This window comes from Salvelinus fontinalis, chromosome 16 (genome assembly GCF_029448725.1).
Source record: "Salvelinus fontinalis isolate EN_2023a chromosome 16, ASM2944872v1, whole genome shotgun sequence".
NCBI lineage: Eukaryota > Metazoa > Chordata > Actinopteri > Salmoniformes > Salmonidae > Salvelinus > Salvelinus fontinalis.
This window is the reverse complement of record NC_074680.1, coordinates 28713452-28733202: the sequence shown is the minus strand read 5'-3', so window position 1 is coordinate 28733202 and position 19751 is coordinate 28713452. Positions and strand designations below refer to the sequence as shown.

At 43.2% G+C, this 19751-nt stretch overlaps 1 protein-coding gene across 1 annotated transcript in view; it reads right to left on the bottom strand.

Moving 5' to 3' along the window:
- LOC129812947 (BTB/POZ domain-containing protein 7-like) overlaps window positions 1-19751 on the bottom strand; it is a 49895-nt gene that overhangs the window by 19580 nt on the left and 10564 nt on the right. Inside the window, exons 2-3 of the mRNA XM_055864957.1 lie at window positions 3469-3701; window positions 717-1853 (exon numbers count right to left, since the gene is read on the bottom strand). Coding sequence (XP_055720932.1) covers window positions 717-1853; window positions 3469-3550 — 1219 coding nt within the window. The 5' untranslated portion in view covers window positions 3551-3701. The remainder of the gene's footprint in view (window positions 1-716; window positions 1854-3468; window positions 3702-19751) is intronic.

Sequence of the window (19751 nt, the reverse complement as noted above, 5' to 3'; positions counted from 1 at the left end):
GTGATTGAAGCAAATAAACACCTGGGGTATTAATTTAAGTTTTACGGTATATCTTCTTGTAAATTATTATTTGGGGTTAAAAAACACTCCAGGTCACTCTTAAACATCTAAAACTAGATAGAAATACGTTGAAATTATAATGGCCTGCAAATTGTTTTTGATGAACAAATCGGTACCCCAAAACAATCTGTGCAGCCCTCACCAAAATTATTTCCCAACCTTGGATTATAGGGATGGATGGGCATGGATGGATCAATTGAGATAGCTTTTTCAGTTGTGCCAATGCCCAGTCTACATTAAAGCCTTGATGTTGGCTCACACTCCTGTCCTGCTAACCTATGATAGATTTCAGTATGCAGAGATGCAGTTATATGAGGATATCCATCCCCAGTCAGACCCATACTGTCACAGAGCTAAGGGCAATATCATATGGACACCCATGCCATTAAAATAACACTCCTAGCATGACAGATTGATACTCAAATTCATAACGCAGCCCATTTGTTAACCTTAGCAGACCAGATTTAAAAGGATATAAAGCATCAAAGTATATTCTCACTGGCTGCTACAGGCAGCCTCCCAGACTACCATTCATCCTCATATACTGGACAGATTATAAGGGGATCTGGGATGACCTCAACATGTACCACCAGGTTGAATGTAAACACCAGCTCTCTACTGTGAACCATTCATTCATGGTTGATACTGTAGCTTACCTTGTGCCAGCATGCTGAACTCAAGGAAGAGGGCAATGTGGTAGAGCTCCATGGCCTCCTCAGTGCAGGTGCTGGCTCCTACCCTGCCCCCGGCAACCAGGACCTGCACCTCCCCCAGGCTCCCGGCTGAGGGGCTCCCCCTCATCACCAGCCCCAGCTCCACCAAGTCTGTATACATGCAGTGCAGGATTACCCGCGCGTACTTTCGCGGGATGATGGACTCATCCAGCACGATGTGCGTGGGTGTCTGGAGTGTGCGCTCAGTCATCTCCTCCCCCGTGCGGATGCGCCGCTGCAGAAGGTTCCGGAAAAAGGGCGAGCGGGCCGAGAGCACGGCCTTGTGGGCCCTCAGGTCCTCATCTGGGGAGCCCAGCCCCCCACCGCCCCCTGTGGCCACGCCCCCTCCAGCCCCCCCACTGCTGTAAGCCTCCACCAGCTCCGCGTCGGAGGAGAAGCTGAGCAGGGCGTCATAGTAACACATGTAGTCAAACAGCCCTCTCATGTCTGCCTCCAGGGAGTTGGGCGTGCCAAACTCCTCACTCAGCTGCACCAGCACGTCCACGTTCTGCAGCCTGGTGTCCTCCGCCCCACACACCCCAAACTCCCCCGTGTACAGATAGTGCAGCAGTGCAGAGAACATGGGCACGTCGATGCCTGCCGTCTCGATGTCCATGAGGACCTCGGCACCGTACCCCGGGGAGGAGGACAGCAGGGTCTTGAAGAAGGGACAGCGGGCAGCCAGCACAGCGCGGTGGGCGGGGAAACAGGTGTCCTGGAAGATGAGGTCCAAGTCGGTGCAGTACTTGTGCTGGTAGAGGGCAGACAGATCACGCTGCAGGCTGGGTGCCTCGGCCCGCGCCAGGCTGGCATGGAAGCTCAGCTCCTTGAGGGAGGATGTGCCCTCGTACTCCTCCACCAGGGCGTTGGCATCACGCACATCCCACCCCGACAGGAGCTCCCGCATCAAGCGGGCATGGTCCGCAGAGCGGCTGGACTTACGGCGCTTGATGAACCTCCTCTTGAGGGTGGCCAGGCCCAGGCTCTTCTTCTTCCTGTCATGGGGCTTGTCGTGACCCTGCTCCAGGCTGTACAGCTTGGACTCCCAGCCATAGCCCTGCTGGGAGTATGACGAAGTCCCTGCAACACATAACATAACACAGAGGTCAGCTGGTTCAAATGTTGTGGTTGTTTTTTGAAATGGGAAAGAAGTCATGTCAGGATTTTATTAATATGATACACGTATCTTGTTTTTCCACAGCTGTTTTATAAATGCAGTCAATTCCTCGGGCTTGATATTATCCAGTTTGCCTGTTCTATTCTGAAATCATGACCATATGAAACCCAAGCGGTATTTCCTCCTAGGCTGGTCATTTGACCTGGCAGTCTAGACACTCTCCTCTAACTCCCCCATAGCGTGCTTGACACTCCCTTGATCTAGTGCCCCAGTCTCATTTCACAGATAATTCAACTGTCTGTGTCAAGGAACAGGCCATCATTATCAAAATTCCATCAGCTGTCATCACAAGCATCAATAAAGCTGACTATGATTAAGGCATGGATGGAATGGACAACAGCAAGTAGAACATGGACTACAACGTTTTGGATTGTCAGTCTGGGGGTAGGAAAGTCCCCCTTCCTATGTAGTCTTATGCAATACACTTGTCCAGCCATACACAAATTAACTACCCCTAATAGCAGTGATGTTTGGCTGGAGAGAGGCGACTCTTGCGTCAGAGGCAGCACTGCCAAATAGAAAAGTCTCTCTATGGCCTTCCTTCCCTGAACATCCATCACAGTGACCCACATAGTAGTCATTCTCATACTGTGAATCATCCTCCATCTACGCCTGCACAGCAGCGACTTCAGCTTACAACCAACAATCCTTAGAACTGGAAAAAACATCAGTTTATTTCTGAAATCTACAGGGCTTTCAACTCAATCAAATCTCCGTGAGCTTGGACCTACTGTATGTCTCTAGGACTACGGACAAGAAAGGCGTAACAAGAAAATGAATATAAAAGCCTGGGGTTTTCCTTAAGCAGACATTGATTGAATCCAAAACTGTCTCAAAAAGCCTATAAAATCTGAGTAAATTCATAAGCAGCCACTCATAAATGGCCATCAATAAGGCCTAGAAAATGAATGAGGGATTGATGCTTGGATTCTGAAATGGAAATTAACATAGAGGCAGCGGTGGATGACTGAGCAGTTCTCTGCGAGAGCCGCCAGAGAAAATAAAACTAATAGAATGCAGCTTGTACACTTCCAACAAACCAGACACAGATGAATTCAACTTCATAAGTCAAGAAAAAAAAGTTGACTGACAGAACTCGGTTTGTAAAAACTAGAGCCTAAATCAGTTGCTGGAATTGAAAAGATAAACTTCAACCAACCACCCTCCACAATGACTTGCACATTCCAGTAGCGCAGTGAAGGCTGCTGAGGGGAGAACGGCTCATAATAATGGCCGGAACGGCGCAAATGGAATGGGATCAAACACCTGGAAACCATGTGATTGATGTATTTGATACCATTTCACAGATTCCGATACAGTCATTACCACAAGCCCGTTCTCCCCAAACACGGTGACACCAACCTCCTGCGCTGTATCATGCATCATATTTTAAGCATATCGTTTATCTATGTTCATATCCTTGCCATGAGGGTCTGTTGTGGACACTGATGATATGTCCCACTGAGGACTTTGAAGATACATACAGTATTACGGTAAAGTAAGAACATTGAAACTTACCTATGAAGGTCTGTTGTGTCTGTGTGTTTCCCCCTGTACGAGGGGAGCATGAGTGCGGGTAGCTGGATGCATTAGCACCCATCGTCACTCTTCTTCACTTGTTGTTCGGGGATCTCGCCTCCTGCATCTTCATTCTGCCCAGGAGAAGTGCTTAGTTCCTCAGCCGTCGGCTCTCTCTCTCAGGTCCTGGTCCTCTGGAGCCTCTTTAGACACCCAAGCCCAGCCTGCCATGCCTGAGAGAGGGAAAGGAGAGGGAGCAGGGGAGTTAGCAATGGAGTGATTGAATTGTTTTGAGTAACTCTGTTACTGAGTAACGTGCCATGGGGATTAAGGCCTGATGAAGTTGGTCTGTTTGAATTGTATTAGTCAATGCATAACCATACATCCTGTTACTTCGACTGATCTCAATCCCCCCATTGTTAAAAAATAACAAATATATATTTTTCAGATAGAGGATGAAAATTCCTTTTGAAAATGAAATCATTAACGTCCTCTTGTATAACACTCCCTATATGTGCTATATATGTGCAAAGGCTAATTGTAACGGCTTTCGTTGGTGGAAGGAGAGGAGGACCAAAATGCAGCGTGGTACGTATCCATAATATCGTTTAATCGAGAATGAATACAAAATACAAAAAAAGAACAAGAGAATAAATGAAAACCGACACACAATCCTGTATGGTGCAAACACTGAAACGGAAAATAACTACCCACAACCCATAGTGGGAAAACAGGCTACCTAAGTATGATTCTCAATCAGAGACAACGATCGACACCTGCCTCTGATTGAGAACCATACTAGGCCAAACACATAGAAATATATCGTACAGACCAAAACATAGAAAAACAACATAGAATGCCCACCCCAACTCACGCCCTGACCAAACTAAAATAAAGACATAAAAAAGGAACTAAGGTCAGAACGTGACAGTACCCATTTACCGCGGTGGTGCGGGACGTGGACCCCACTCCACCATAGTCTCGGCCCACTTATGTGGCACCTTAGGAGCGGCGACCCTCGCCACCGACCCCGGATTGGAGACCCTAGCAGCGGGCCCAGAACAGACGGGCGACTCTGGCAGCGCCGGAGCGGAGGGCGGCTCTGGCAGCGCCGGAGCGGAGGGCGGCACTGGCAGCGCCGGAGCGGAGGGCGGCTCTGGCAGCGCCGGAGCGGAGGGCGGCTCTGGCAGCGCCGGAGCGGAGGGCGGCTCTGGCAGCGCCGGAGCGGAGGGCGGCTCTGGCAGCGCCGGAGCGGAGGGCGGCTCTGGCAGCGCCGGAACGGAGGGCGGCTCTGGCAGCGCCGGAACGGAGGGAGACTCTGGCTGCTCCGGACCGGAGGGAGACTCTGGCTGCTCCGGACCGGAGGGAGACTCTGGCTGCTCCGGACCGGAGGGAGACTCTGGCTGCTCCGGACCGGAGGGAGACTCTGGCTGCTCCGGACCGGAGGGAGACTCTGGCTGCTCCGGACCGGAGGGAGACTCTGGCTGCTCCGGACCGGAGGGAGACTCTGGCTGCTCCGGACCGGAGGGAGACTCTGGCTGCTCCGGACCGGAGGGAGACTCTGGCTGCTCCGGACCGGAGGGAGACGCTGGAGGCTCCGGACCGGAGGGCAATGCTGGAGGCTCCGGACCGGAGGACAATGCTGGAGGCTCCGGACTAGAGGGCGTCGCTGGAGGCTCCGGACTAGCGTCCCTCGTTGGAGGCCTTGTGCCATGGATCCTCACTGGAGGCTTTGTGCCATGGATCATCACTGGAGGCTTCTTGCCATGGATCATCACTGGAGGCTTCGTGCCATGGATTATCACTGGAGGCTTCGTGCCATGGATTATCACTGGAGGCTTCTTGCCATGGATTATCACAAAACGCAGAAATAAAAATATAATTCATGCCTTACCTTTGATGAGCTTCTGTTGTTGGCACTTCAATATGTCCCATAAACATCACAAATGGTCCCTTTATTCGATTAATTCCGTCGATATATATCCAAAATGTCCATTTATTTGGCGCGTTTGATCCAGAAAAACACCGGTTCCAACTTGCTCAAACGTGACGACAAAATATCTCAAAGGTTACCTGTAAACTTTGCCAAAAAATGTCAAACTACTTTTGTAATACAACTTTAGGTATTTTTTAACGTTAATAATCGATAAAATTGAAGACGGGATGATATGTGTTCAATACAGGATTAAAACGATATGTAGCATGCCTTCTGTTTGATTGAAGCGCATGTCCAGGACACCTGGAGTGCCTCGACTTCAAGATGGCCGTATTTTTTCATTACACAAAGGAATAACCTCAACCTATTTCTCACGACTGTTGACATCTATTGGAAGCCGTAGGAACTGCAAGCAATTCGCTTAGAAATCTGGTTTCCCAATGAAAATCCATTGAAAAGACAGTGTCCTCAAAAAAATAATAATCTGAATGGTTTGTCCTCGGGGTTTCACCTGCTAAATAAGTTCTGTTATACTCACAGACATGATTCAAACAGTTTTAGAAACTTCAGAGTATTTTCTATCCAATTCTACTAATAATATGCATATCTTATCTCCTGGGGATGAGTAACTGGCAGTTGAGTTTGGGTATGCTTTTCATCCAAACGTGAAAATGCTGCCCCCTATCCTAGAGAAGTTAAGGCACATACAAGTAAGTTCACATGTTCCAGAAGGCATTTCTGCCCAAAAACGCATTTTGATTTTAAAAGAAAGGTTACGTTCAAATGGCTCTCCTGTGAAGTAGTGACCCGCGACATATGCCTAGTTTCCTGAAACGAATCACACATTTCTAAAAAACTGTTTTTGCTTTCTCATTATGGGGTATTATGGGGTAATGTGTAGATTGATGAGGGAAAAAAACTATTGAATCAATTTTAGAATAAGGCTGTAACGTAACAAAATATGGAAAAAGTTAAGGGGTCTGAATAGTTTCTGACGAAATTGTATATGTTGCCCTAAGAGTTGTGCAAAGTTGGTAGAATCTTATTCAAAATTATTTACAGCTGTAAGTGCTGACAAAGGTGCTTCCACCAAGTATTAACTCTGGGGTGTGAAGACATTACTATTCATTTCAAGCATTTCTATACTTTTTCTTTCACTTTGAAAATGTGGAGCAGGTTGTGTAGGTATGGAGGAAAATAAATCAAATGTAATCCCTTTTTAGATGTAATTTTAAGGCAGCAAAATGACAACTGTGCAAGAGGTGTGTCGACTTTCACTAGGCACTGTAGCTCCTCCATTGACCAACCCTGGACCTAACCCTACTTTGAACTGTGGTTGACAGCAGTTTGAGATCTGAAATATGAAGTAAACCATCTGCAAGTCTTTATGTCTGTTGGCAAGTACAAGTCACAGTGGTCTGCTACTGTCAGTTTTCAACCGATAAATGGGGAAGTGGGGATTTCCATCGAAAAGGACCAATTAGCACCAATATGTGAAGCATGGCCGGTCCTTGCCGTTCTGCCGCCCTAGGTAAGACCAAAAGATGCAGCCCCCTCACAAAACTACAATAGTCCCCCATTAAGCAAAATTACATTGAAAAGACGTCTAAAATACATTTTCCAGACTTTGAGTTACGATTAAATTAAGGTTCTGAATGAAAGGTGAAAATATATTTCCCGTATGTTTAAAATAGATATTTTCAAGGATGTTGAAGAGGCATCTTTTCCGGACATTGAAGATTATGTATTTTCCAGACGATGGATGTTGATATCAAGCTAATTTTTGCTTCTGAATTAAAGTTCAAAATAAGTAATTTATGAATGTGTCAGGAGTTCACCTAGGGGTCATAATTGGGGATGTACCAAATTATTGATGTATTAGAATAATTGATTATGCTTATGTTGTATTAATAGAGGGGGAGGGGTTACATTTATAGGGTCCTAGACTACAGATTAACAATATATATACATTATGAGGTTTATATATTGTTCCACAGTTGTTTTCTATTTCTCTCTCTCTCTGCCTCTTATAAAGAGACCCCTCTGAGAAATGTGTGACTGAGACAGAACTCTGCAGGGGAGTGTAGGAGATAAGACTAGTCAGACATTCCACTATAAATCAACTTGGACATTTACTGCTAAGCTTTTAGATAACACACTAAAAGCCTTGTTCATATAGCTGTGTAGGCATGGTTTTGGTCTCATGAGTTAAAGATAATGACGTAGGCAGTGACATCACTTCGGGTTTGATAAAATAACATGGAACCTTTTCTTTGATTCAGAACTTACTCGGAAACATGCGTGCTATGTTCCTGATTGTCAACTTCTGTCTGCAATTGCATTAATAAGGGTTTTGAATGATTTAATTAAAGATATTTTCATAATGCTAATTTCACCAATGAGCCAATGATTGACAAGGCACAAGGAGGAACGAACCCCAACAAATTCCCAACTATGTGGTAAGCCTACTGTTTGTAAAACACCAAAAAAAGATGTCCGGTCCAGACAGGAACAGAAAAAGACGTCGGCTCGTGCTTACTGGGGTATAGCCTACCATGTTGGCCCCAATGGAATTTCATGAATGCCCATCCATGTGGTAAGCCCACCGTTTGTAAAACAGGTCACTGCATTGGCTTTATTAACCCTGATTCCCATGACTAATCAATTTGGCCATTTAAGCTCTGAATATCAGCTACCCAACTTTATCAGGAGTTATCGTGAGCCTATTCACAATGTGTTTACACAGCGGGATTTTTTAAAATATATTTTTTATTGAACCTTTATTTAACTGTGCAGAAGTATTTACTTTTTCGCTATGAACAGCTGATCATGACAATGGGGTGTTAACGGCTGGACAAAAGTTGTGATTGTCCCTTCCATACTGTCCATTTTACTTTGACCTGTCCTGTTTTTAGGATATATTGTTTGTTAACATGACAGTGCATTTTTTATTTGATTAAGCACCATTTAGGTTAGGCTATTTGATCGGAGAAACCCGCATGATGTAAAAAGCATCCATCTCACTACATTGTCAAACATTTTATCTCCAGATTGTAGGCTACAGAAAAGGCCACATACTCTTTTTACCATATCCTATACCCGCTACATGCATTATGTTAGATAATTTTTTTGACGGAACGTTGGTGATAAATCTCTCCAACAGCACCTGGAGAGGCGTGCTGGGAATGAACAAGCAAAATATTTTGCTCCCCTGCCTTCGATAAAGTGGGAACTGATTATCACAGGGCGGCATCAGCGCTCACCTAAAAAACCATATGCCACTGGTTGAGAGAAAATGTCATTGTTTTGGGGCAGAATTGTGAGGTGTTGTTGTTGTTGTTGGAGGTGCGTCTTGGACAGTTTAGCTCAGAAAATGCCGCCCTCGTCAATATGCCGCCAAAGGCGGCCGCCTAATCCTACCTTTAAGAGGGGGGGGGGGGAATGCATGGATACATTTTTCAATAATTTTCCATCTTAAAAATTCGACATAAGTAAAAGCTTGGGTTTATGTTGACGTAAACACTCCTGCCAACTAATATAAACACTTATATTTCGTTTTGGAGAAGTTGTTAACCTTCTGCAAGAGGAGGGCGGTGTCACGATCCTCTTCCTGGAAATGACTGGACCAAAGCGCAGCGTGGTACGTGTTCATGATATTTTATTTAATCAGAACACTTGAACAAAAATAACAAAGAGAAAAACAAACAGTTCTGTAAGGTAACTAAACTATACAGAAAACAACTACCCACAAACACAGGTGGGAAAACAGGCTAAACAATCATACATAGGCGTATGATTCCCAATCTTAGATAACGATAGACAGCTGCCTCTGATTGAGAACCACACCCGGCCAAACACAAAGAAATAGAAAACATAGAAATAAAGAAACTAGAATGCCCACCCTAGAGGATAATGAAAGTTTAAGTAATGGTAAATGTACCAATTATTTATAGTGATTTTACTGATTTGAATTTCGTTTATCAATTATTAGGTGGTTAAAACTTGTGAACCAAAAATTCTGTAACAGAATTACTGCAACTGAAATAGCTACAATGGGAAATTATAATAGTGATAAACCACAGTTGGGTCACCTGCTACTGTCCTCCCTTCCACTTGCATACTGTTATTTTCAGCTAATAACGGTTATATTTGTCTTTCTGTTGTCTGGTGGAAAAACCCTCCCTCTCCCTTTCCCCCTCTCCTCCCCCCTCCCTCTCTCTGCCTCTCGCTCTCAATCTTAAATTAATGTCACCTCTCCCAGCTCTTACTGACAACTACCCAGGTGCCACCTCTCTTTCCATTTACTGTAACCAGCATCTACACCCACTGAGTACCGGCCGACACCGGGCGTCCATGGACGTTGAAAAGTAGTTGAAATTTGGTCAGTCGACCTTGGCCGTTATGTTAATCTCCACAAACGGACCGGAACAAATCCGAACCTATCATAGACGTACATTACCGGTCAAAAGTTTTAGAACACCTACTCATTGAAGGGTTTTTCTTTTTTTGTACTATTTTCTACATTGTAGAATAATAGTGAAGACATCAAAACTATGAAATAACACATATGGAATCATGTAGTAACCAAAAAAGTGTTAACCTGATGAGGGCCGAGTGCGCTGTTTTCACTTTGGGGGAAAAACGTGCCCAATTTAAACGGCCTCGTTCTCAATTCTTGCTAGTACAATATGCATATTATTATTACTATTGGATAGAAAACACTCTCTAGTTTCTAAAACCGTTTGAATTTTGTCTGTGAGTAAAACAGAACTCATTTGGCAGCACACTTTCTGACCAGGAAGTGGAAAGTCTGAAAATTATGCTCTGTTCAAGGGCCTGCCTATAAATGGGCATGACACGTATGAGTATACATGCACGTCATACACCTTCCCCTAGATGTCAAGAGGATGTGAGAGAAAAAATGAAGTGTTTATCTTGGTCTGAGGTGGAATATATCCTCTTGGCACGACGAGTTATCAATTTCCTGTTTTCTGGAGAGCGCGCAGATGGACCTGGAATTGCCTTTTGAAATGCCGTCGTTATAGGCGACTACTATCTCCGGCTTTGATTTTATTTGATACATGTCACAATATCATCGTAAAGTATGTTTTTTCAATATAGTTTTATTCGATTTTTGAAATTTATTCGGGACGTTAGGCGTGTTGCGTTGTGTGCCTTTTTTCAGAAAGGAGAGCTTCGCGCCACTTAGCCAGTGTGCTTGCTAATTCAAGAGGGAAAATGGACGTTCTGAATCCAAACAACGACTGTTCTGGACAAAGGACCCCTTGTCCAACATTCTGATGGAAGATCACCAAAAGTAAGAAACATTTTATGATGCTATTTCATATATCTGTCGAACTGTATACTAGTAGTTTTGCGCCACTCTCTCGCTATAACATAAGCCTTATGTCGTAATGAAGATATTTTTAGAATTCTAACACTGCGATTGCATTAAGAACTAATGGATCTATCATTTCCTATACAACATGTATTTTTTTGTAATGTTTATGAATAGCTATTTGGTCAGAATAGGTGAGAGTCTAATAGAAATATCCGCACATTCTGGGAAAAGGAAGCTACGTTAGCATAATGGATAACCACTGATTTCAGCTCTAAATATGCACATTTTCGAACAAAACATAAGTGTATGTATAACCTGATGTTATAGGACTGTCATCTGAGGAAGGTTTATGAAGGTTAGTGAAAATTGATATCTTTTGCTGGTTTATTCGCTAACGCTAACGTGCCTATTGCTATCGCTAACGTGCCTTGATGAATGAATGCGGTTGTGTGTAGGCTATTGTAGTAAGCTAATATAATGCTATATTGTGTTTTCGCTGTAAAACAATTAAAAAATCTGAAATATTGGCTGGATTCACAAGATGCTTGTCTTTCATTTGCTGTACACGATGCATTTTTCAGAAATGTTTTATGATGAGTATTTAGGTATTCCACGTTGGTCTCTATAATTACTCTGGCTGCTTCGGTGCTATTTTTGACGGTAGCTGTGATGGTAGCTGCAATGTAAAACTGATTTATACCTCAAATATGCACATTTTTCGAACAAAACATAGATTTATTGTGTAACATGTTATAAGACTTTCATCTGATGAAGTTGTTTCTTGGTTAGTTTGGTTGGTTCTTGGTTAGTTAGGTTGGCTTTGTGCATGCTACCTGTGCTGTGAAAAATGTCTGTCCTTCTTTGTATTTGGTGGTGAGCTAACATAAATATACGTGCTCTTTTCGCTGTAAAACATTTAAAAAATCGGACATGTTGACTGGATTCACAAGATGTGTATCTTTCATTTGCTGTATTGGACTTGTTAATGTGTGAAAGTTAAATATTTCTAAAAAACATTTTTTGAATTTCGCGCTCTGCCTTTTCAGTGGAATGTGGGAGGAGTTCCGCTAGCGGAACGCCTGGGCTAGACAGGTTAAACAAATGATTCAAAGTAGCCACCCTTTGCCTTGATGACAGCTTTGCACACTCATGGCATTCTCTCAACCAGCTTCATGAGGAAGTCACCTGGAATGCAGTTCAATTAACAGGTGTGCCTTGTTAAAAATTTAATTTGTGGAATTTCTTTCTTCTTAATGTGTTTAAACCAATCAGTTGTGTTGTGACAAGGTAGGCGGATATACAGAAGATAGCCCTATTTGGTAGAAGACCAAGTCCATATTTTGTCAAGAACAGCACAAATAAGCAAAGCGAAGCAGTCCATCATTACTTTAACTTCTTACGGCTGAGATCGGCTGAGATCCCGTTAACGGGATCGACTTGACAACAGCCAGTGAAAGTGCAGGGCGCCAAATTCAAACAACAGAAATCTCATAATTAAAATTCCTCAAACATACAAGTATTTTACACCATTTTAAAGATAAACTTGTTGTTAATCCCACCACAGTGTCCGATTTCAAAAAGGCTTTACGACGAAAACACACCATCTGATTATGTTAGGGCAGTACTTAGTCACAGATAAACACAGACATTTTTCCAGCCAAGGAGAGGGTTCACAAAAAGCAGAAATAGAGATAAAATGTATCACTAACCTTTGATGATCTTCATCAGATGACACTCATAGGACTTCATGTTACACAATACATGTATGTTTTGTTCGATAAAGTTCATATTTATATCCAAAAATCGTAGTTTACATTTACGCGTTATGTTCAGTAATGTTTTGCCTCCAAAACATCCGGTGATTTTGCAGAGAGCCACATCAATTTACAGAAATACTCATAAAAAACATTGATAAAAGATACACGTGTTTTACATGGAACTTTAGATAAACTTCTCCTTAACTTCTCTAGGATAGGGGGCAGCATTTTCACATTTGGATGAAAAGCATACCCAAATTCAACTGCCAGCTACTCATCCCCAGAAGATAAGATATGCATATTGGTAGAAAACACACTGAAGTTTCTAAAACTGTTTGAATCATGTCTGTGAGTATAACAGAACTTATTTAGCAGGCGAAACCCCGAGGACAAACCATCCAGATTTTTTTTTTTTGAGGTCACTCTCTTTTCAATGGATTTTCATTGGGAATACAGATTTCTAATTGACCTTCTTGCAGTTCCTACCGCTTCCACAGGATGTCAACAGTCTTTAGAAATTGGTTGATGGTTTTTCCTTTGTGTAATGAAGAAGTACGGCCATTTTGAATCAGGGTCACTTGTTGTGTCCTGTTTGTTAGAGGCGCATGACCAGAAAGCTAGCTACAGTTTGTTTTAATCCTGTATTAATCCTGTTTTAATCCTGTATATAATCAATTTTATTGATTATTTACGTAAAAGAATACCTAAAGTTGTTTTATAAAAGTAGTTTGAAATGTTTTGGCAAAGTTTACAGGTAACTTGTGAGATATTTTGTAGTCACGTTTCACAATTTGGAACCGGTGTTTTTCTGGATCAAACGTGCCAAATAAATGGACATTTTGGATATATATCGACGGAATTAAATCGAACAAAAAGGACCATTTGTGATGTTTATGGGACATATTGGAGTGCCAACAACAGAAACTCGTCAAAGGAAAGGCATGAATTATATTTTTATTTCTGCGTTTTGTGTCGCACCTGCAGGGTTGAAATATGCTTCTCTCTCTGTTTACTATGGTGCTATCCTCAGATAATAGCATTGTTTGCTTTCGCCGAAAAGCCTATTTGAATTCTGACATGTTGGCTGGATCACAACCAGTGTAGCTTTAATTTGGTATCTTTCATGTGTGATTTAATGAAAGTTTAATTTTTATAGTAATTTATTTGAATATGGCGCTCTGCATTTTCTCTGGCTTTTGGCCAAGTGAGACAGTAGCGTCCCGCCTAAACTCTGATTTTTGGATAGAAATATGAACTTTACCGAACAAAACATACATGTATTGTGTAACATGATCTTCATCAGATGACACTCATAGGACTTCATCAAAGGTTAGTGATTAATTTTATCTCTATTTCTGCTTTTTGTTACTCCTCTCTTTGGCTGGAAAAATGGCTGTGTTTTTCTTTGGCTATGTACTGACCTAACATAATCGTTTGGTGTGCTTTTCCCGTAAATCCTTTTTGAAATCAGACATGTTGGCTGGATTCACAACAGGTGTAGCTTTAATTTGGTGTCTTTCATGTGTGATTTCATGAAAGTTAGATTTTTATAGTAATTTATTTGAATTTGGCGATCTGCATTTTTACTGGCTTTTGGCCAAGTGGGACGTTAGCGTCCCACATATCCCAGAGAAGTTAATGCAACCGCTGTGTCAGATTTTTTTTTTTTTAATCTTTACGGAAAAAGTACACCATGCAATAATCTGAGTACGGCGCTCAGACACAAAAACAAGCCATACAGGTACCCGCCATGTTGTGGAGTCAACAGAAATCAGAAATAGCATTATAAATATTCACTTACCTTTGATGATCTTCATCAGAATTCACTCCCAGGAATCCCAGTTCCACAATTAATGTTAGTTTTGTTCGATAAAGTCCATAATTTATGTCCAAATACCTCCTTTTTGTTCGCGCGTTTAGTTCAAAAATCCAAATTCATGACGCGCAGGCCAGACGAAAAGTCAAGAAATTCCGTTACAGTTCGTAGAAACATGTCAAATGATGTATAGAAACAATCTTTAGGATGTTTTTAACATAAATCTTCAATAATGTTTCAACCAGAGAATTCCGTTGTCTTTAGAAACGAAAAGGAACGCAGCTACCTCTCACGGGGACGCGCCTGAGTGAGCTCATGGCACTCTGCCAGACACCTGGTTGAAACAGCTCTCATTCCCTCATCCTTCACAGTAGAAGCCTGAAACAAGGTTCTAAAGACTGTTGACATCTAGTGGAAGCCTTAGGAAGTGCAATTTCACCCCATAGACACTGTATATTGGATAGGCAAACCTACAAACCTCAGATTTCCCACTTCCTGGTTGGATTTTTTCTCAGGTTTTTGCCTGCCATATGAGTTCTGTTATACTCACAGACATCATTCAAACAGTTTTAGAAACTCCAGACTGTTTTCTATCCAAATCTACCAATAATATGCATATCTTTGCTTCTGTGCCTGAGTAGCAGGCAGTTTACTCTGGGCACCTTATTCATCCAAGCTACTCAATACTGCCCCCAACCATAAGAATTTAAGACATGAAGGTCAGTCAATTCAGAACATTTCAAGAACTTTGAAAGTTTCTTCAAGTGCAGTCACAAAAACCACCAAGCACTATGATGAAACTGGCTCTCATGAGGACTGCCATAGGAATGGAAGACCCAGAGTTACCTTTGCTGCAGAGGATAAGTTCATTACAGTTACCAGCCTCAGAAATTGCAGCCCGAATAAATGCTTAACAGAGTTCAAGTAAAAGACTAATCTCAACATCAACTTTACATAGGAGACTACGTGTATCAGGCCTTCATGGTCGAATTACTGCAAAGAAACCACTACTAAAGGACACCAATAATAAGAAGAGACTTGCTTGGGCCAAGAAACACGAGCAATGGACATTAGACCGGTGGAAATCTGTGCTTTGGTCTGGAGTCGAAATTGGAGATTTTTGGTTCCAACCGCAGTATCTTTGTGAGACGCAGTGTGGGTGAATGGATGATCTCCGCATGTGTATTTCCCACTGTAAAGCATGGAGGAGGTGTTATGGTGTGGGGGTGCTTTGCTGGTGACACTGTCAGTGATTTATTCAAGGCACACTTGACCAGCATGGCTACCACAGCATTTTGCAGTGATACACCATCCCATCTGGTTTGGGCTTAGAGGGACTATCATTTGTATTTCAACAGGACAATTACCCAACACACCTCCAGGCTGAGTGATGATGGAGTGTTGCATCAGATGACCTTGCCTCCACAATCCCCCGACCTCAACCAAATTGAGATGGTTTGGGATGAGACGGACCACAGAGTGACTGAAAGCAGTCAACAAGTGCTCAGCATATGTGGGTACTCCTTCAAGACCGTTGGAAAATAATTCCAGGTGAAGCTGGTTGAGAAAATGCCAAGAGTGTGCAAAGCTGTCATCAAGGCAAAGAGTGGCTATTTGAAGAATCTCAAATGTAAAATATATTTGAACACTGTTTTGTTTACTACATGATTCCATATGTGTTTCTACAATGTAGAAAATAGTCAAAATAAAGAAAAACCCTTGAATGAGAACGGTGTTCTTAAACTTTGACCGGTAGTGTATGATTCACAAGTTTGGATAGCACAGTACTGTACAGTGTGTAGAGCACAGTAGAGTACAGTCCAATACAATACAGTGAAGAAAAGTAGAGTATAGTTCAGTAATCTATGCTGTACTCTACTGCACTGTGATGTCCAAACTTGTGAAACATCAGGAGAATAATTATGCAGCGACTAGGAGACCCATGAGGCAGCGCACAATTGGCCCAGCGTTGTCCGGTTAGGGGAGGGTTTGGCCGGCCTGAATGTCCTTGTCCCATCGCGCTCTAGCGACTCCTGTGGCGGGCCGGGCCCATGCACCCTGACACAGTCGGCAGTTGTACAGTGTTTCCTCCGACACATTGGTGCGGCTGGCTTCGGGGTTAAGCGAGCAGTGTGTCAAGAAGCAGTGCAGGCTTAGCAGGGTCGTGTTTCAGAAGACACAAGGCTCTCGACCTTGGTCTCTACCGAGTCCGTACGGGAGTTGCAGCGATGGGACAAGACTGTAACTACCAATTGGATATCATGAAATTGGGGAGAAAAAAAGGGTAAAAAGCACAAAAAAAGATATATAATAAGAAAAATAAAGTAAAAATAGCTAACATGCAGTTATTTCTGCAGACATCTTTGAATCTTAATTCGGAGCAGATATTTAAGAGTTTTTGTAATTACGTTTCCAAAGTTACTGTAATTACATTACCAAAGTTTGCATCTGCACAGTTCTTCTACTAAATTAGTTTTTGTACATGTTTCTGTGGAAATTGTTAAGAGTTGTATGGTTTGTTAAACTTTGAAATCAAATGGTCTTTGTTTGGCATACATTTTAAAGTGAATAAACTGAGTCAAAGCGTAATTCCGTTACCATGGACTTGCCCTAATACATCACATAATTTACATTGCCTATAGCAAAACAATGTTTGATACAAAACTAAAGATTATATAACCATCAACAACCCCATCTCCCCAAAACCAACAAAGACACACACACAGTCTAGCAGCTCCTGACCCTCTGGGAGGCTGGCGGGGAATTCCAATGTGATGGGAGATCTGCTTTATCTCAGAAGGCAGTTTTTCCTCCAGCACTCTAATACATCACTGTGTCTGCTCCCATTGAGCAGCACTTTAACCAGCCTCCCAGGGGCTCCCAGGAAAACCACACGCTCTTAATCAATACACACAATGGTAAACCAAATATCCACACTGCAATACACTAAAACCTAATAAAACTGTGCCAGGCTTAAGAGGGATTTGTGTAGAGAATTTGAATATCCAGGATGAAGAGAAAACCCCTGAGATGTGCCGTCTTGTTTGCAGACAAGAGTCCTCTGAGGGGCAGGATAGATGCAGAGTAAACAATACATCCCTTAACGCCAGCTAAACAATACACCCCCCCCCCCCCATACACAGCTAGAGCCCAAACAACAATCAACTTCAAGAACCATAATTCCCACATATTCAACTAGGATCCTGGAAGCACATCTTAATGTTTGTAAAACAACAATTTCCTTGAGACCTGGACACAGTGTCTCCTCAGCTTACTAAGTCTAACCCCAGACGCTCTCTTTCTCGCTGATGTTGAATGGGGAGAGGAAGGATGTCTGGGGGTGTGGGGGAGGGAGACAGCTGGGCTGGAGCAGGGTGTTGGGACTGGGACTGGGATGGGCCTGTGGTGGGTTTGGGGAGGGGAGTGGCAAGGATAGCTGGGCTATGTGTCACTAATGAGAGGTGACGGGGAAAGGCTAGCCTACACGCCACCACACTCGCCATCCCCCATTTTTCATTCTGTAGCTTGCAAACACACACCACACACACACACCTCACCAGAGTGGGTTGGGTCTCTGTATTTAAATCAGCCATTTACAGAGCAGACCGAGTACCTCAGCCTCCCACAGCACATTACCATACAAAACGCCAGGCAGAAATAGGATCAATGCATTATTCAAATTACAGTGAAGTCACTTTATCAATCATTTATATGGATTTCTTCCTCCGAAATTGCAGAAAGACAAAAGAGGAGACTCAAATCAAATCAAATATTTTTTGGGGGGTCACATACACATATTTAGCAGATGTTACTGCGGGTGTAGCAAAATGCTTGTGTTTCTAGCTCCAACAGTGCAGTAGTATCTAACAATTCACAACAATACACACAAATCTAAAAGTAAAAGAATGGAATTAAGAAATATATACATTTTAGATTGAGCAATGTCGGAGAGGCATTGAATAAAATACAGTAGAATAGAATACAGTATATAAATATGAGATGAGTAAAGTAGTATGTAAACATTATTTAAACATGATTAAAGTGACTAGTGTTCCATTATTAAAGTGGCCAGTGATTCCAAGTCTTTGTACATAGGGCAGCAGCCTCTAAGGTGCAGGGTTGCGTAACTGGGTGGAAGCCGGCAAATGATGGCTATTTAACAGTCTGATGGCCTTGAGATAAAATCTGTTTTCCAGTCTCTTGTCCCAGCGTTGATGCACCTGTTGATGCACCTGACCTCGCCTTCTGGATGATAGCAGGGTGAACAGGCTGTGGCTCGGGTTGTTGATGTCCTTGATGACCTTTTTGGCCTTCCTGTGACATTGGGTGCTGTAGGTGTCCTGGAGGGCAGGTAGTTTGCCCCCAGTGATGCATTTGGCAGACCGCACCACACTCTGGAGAGCCCTGCGGTTGCGGGCGGTGCAGTTGCGGTACCAGGTGGTGATACAGCCCGACAGGATGCTCTCAATTGTGCATCTGTAAAGGTTTGAGAGGGTTTTAGGGGCCAAGCCAAATTTCTTCAGCCTCCTACAGACACCCTGGTTCGAATCCAGGCTGTATCACAACTGGCCGTGATTGGGAGTCCCATAGGGCGGTGCACAATTGGCCCAGCATCGTCCAGGTTTGGCCCGTGTAGGCCGTCATTGTAAATATGAAATTGTTCTTAACTGACTTGCCTAGTTAAATAAAAAAAAATCTACACACAATACCCCATAATGACAAGGCAAAACAGGTTTTAGACATTTTTGCAAATGTATTTAAAATAAACTGATAAAACATTTACATAAGTATTCAGACCCTTTACTCAGTACTTTGTTGAAGCACCTTTTGGCAGCGAGTACAGCCTCGAGTATTCTTGGGTATGACACTACAAGCTTGGTACACCTGTATTTGGGGAGTTTCTCCCATTCTTCTCTGCAGATCCTCTCAAGCTCTGTCAGGTTGGATGGGTAACGTCGCTGCACAGCTATTGCACCTTCTTCACCACACTGTCTGTGTGGGTGGACCATTTCAGATTGTCAGTGATGTGTACACCGGGGAACTTGAAGTTTTCCACCTTCTCCACTGCGGTCCCGTCGATGTGGATAGGGGCGTACTCCCTCTGCTATTTCCTGAAGTCCACAATCAGCTCCTTTGTTTTGTTGACGTTGACTAAGAGATTATTTCCCTGGCACCACTCTCCCAGGGCCCTCACCTCCTCCCTGTAGGCTGTCTCGTTGTTGTTGGTAATCAGGCCTACTACTGTTGTGTCGTCTGCAAACTTGATGATTGAGTTGGAGGTGTACGTGGCCACGCAGGTGGGTGAACTGGCATTACAGGAGGGGGCTGAGCACGTACCCTTGTGTAGCCCCTGTGTTGAGGATCAGTGAAGTGGAGGTTTTGTTTCCTACCTTCACCACCTGGGGGCAGCCCGTCAGGAGGTCCAGGACCCAG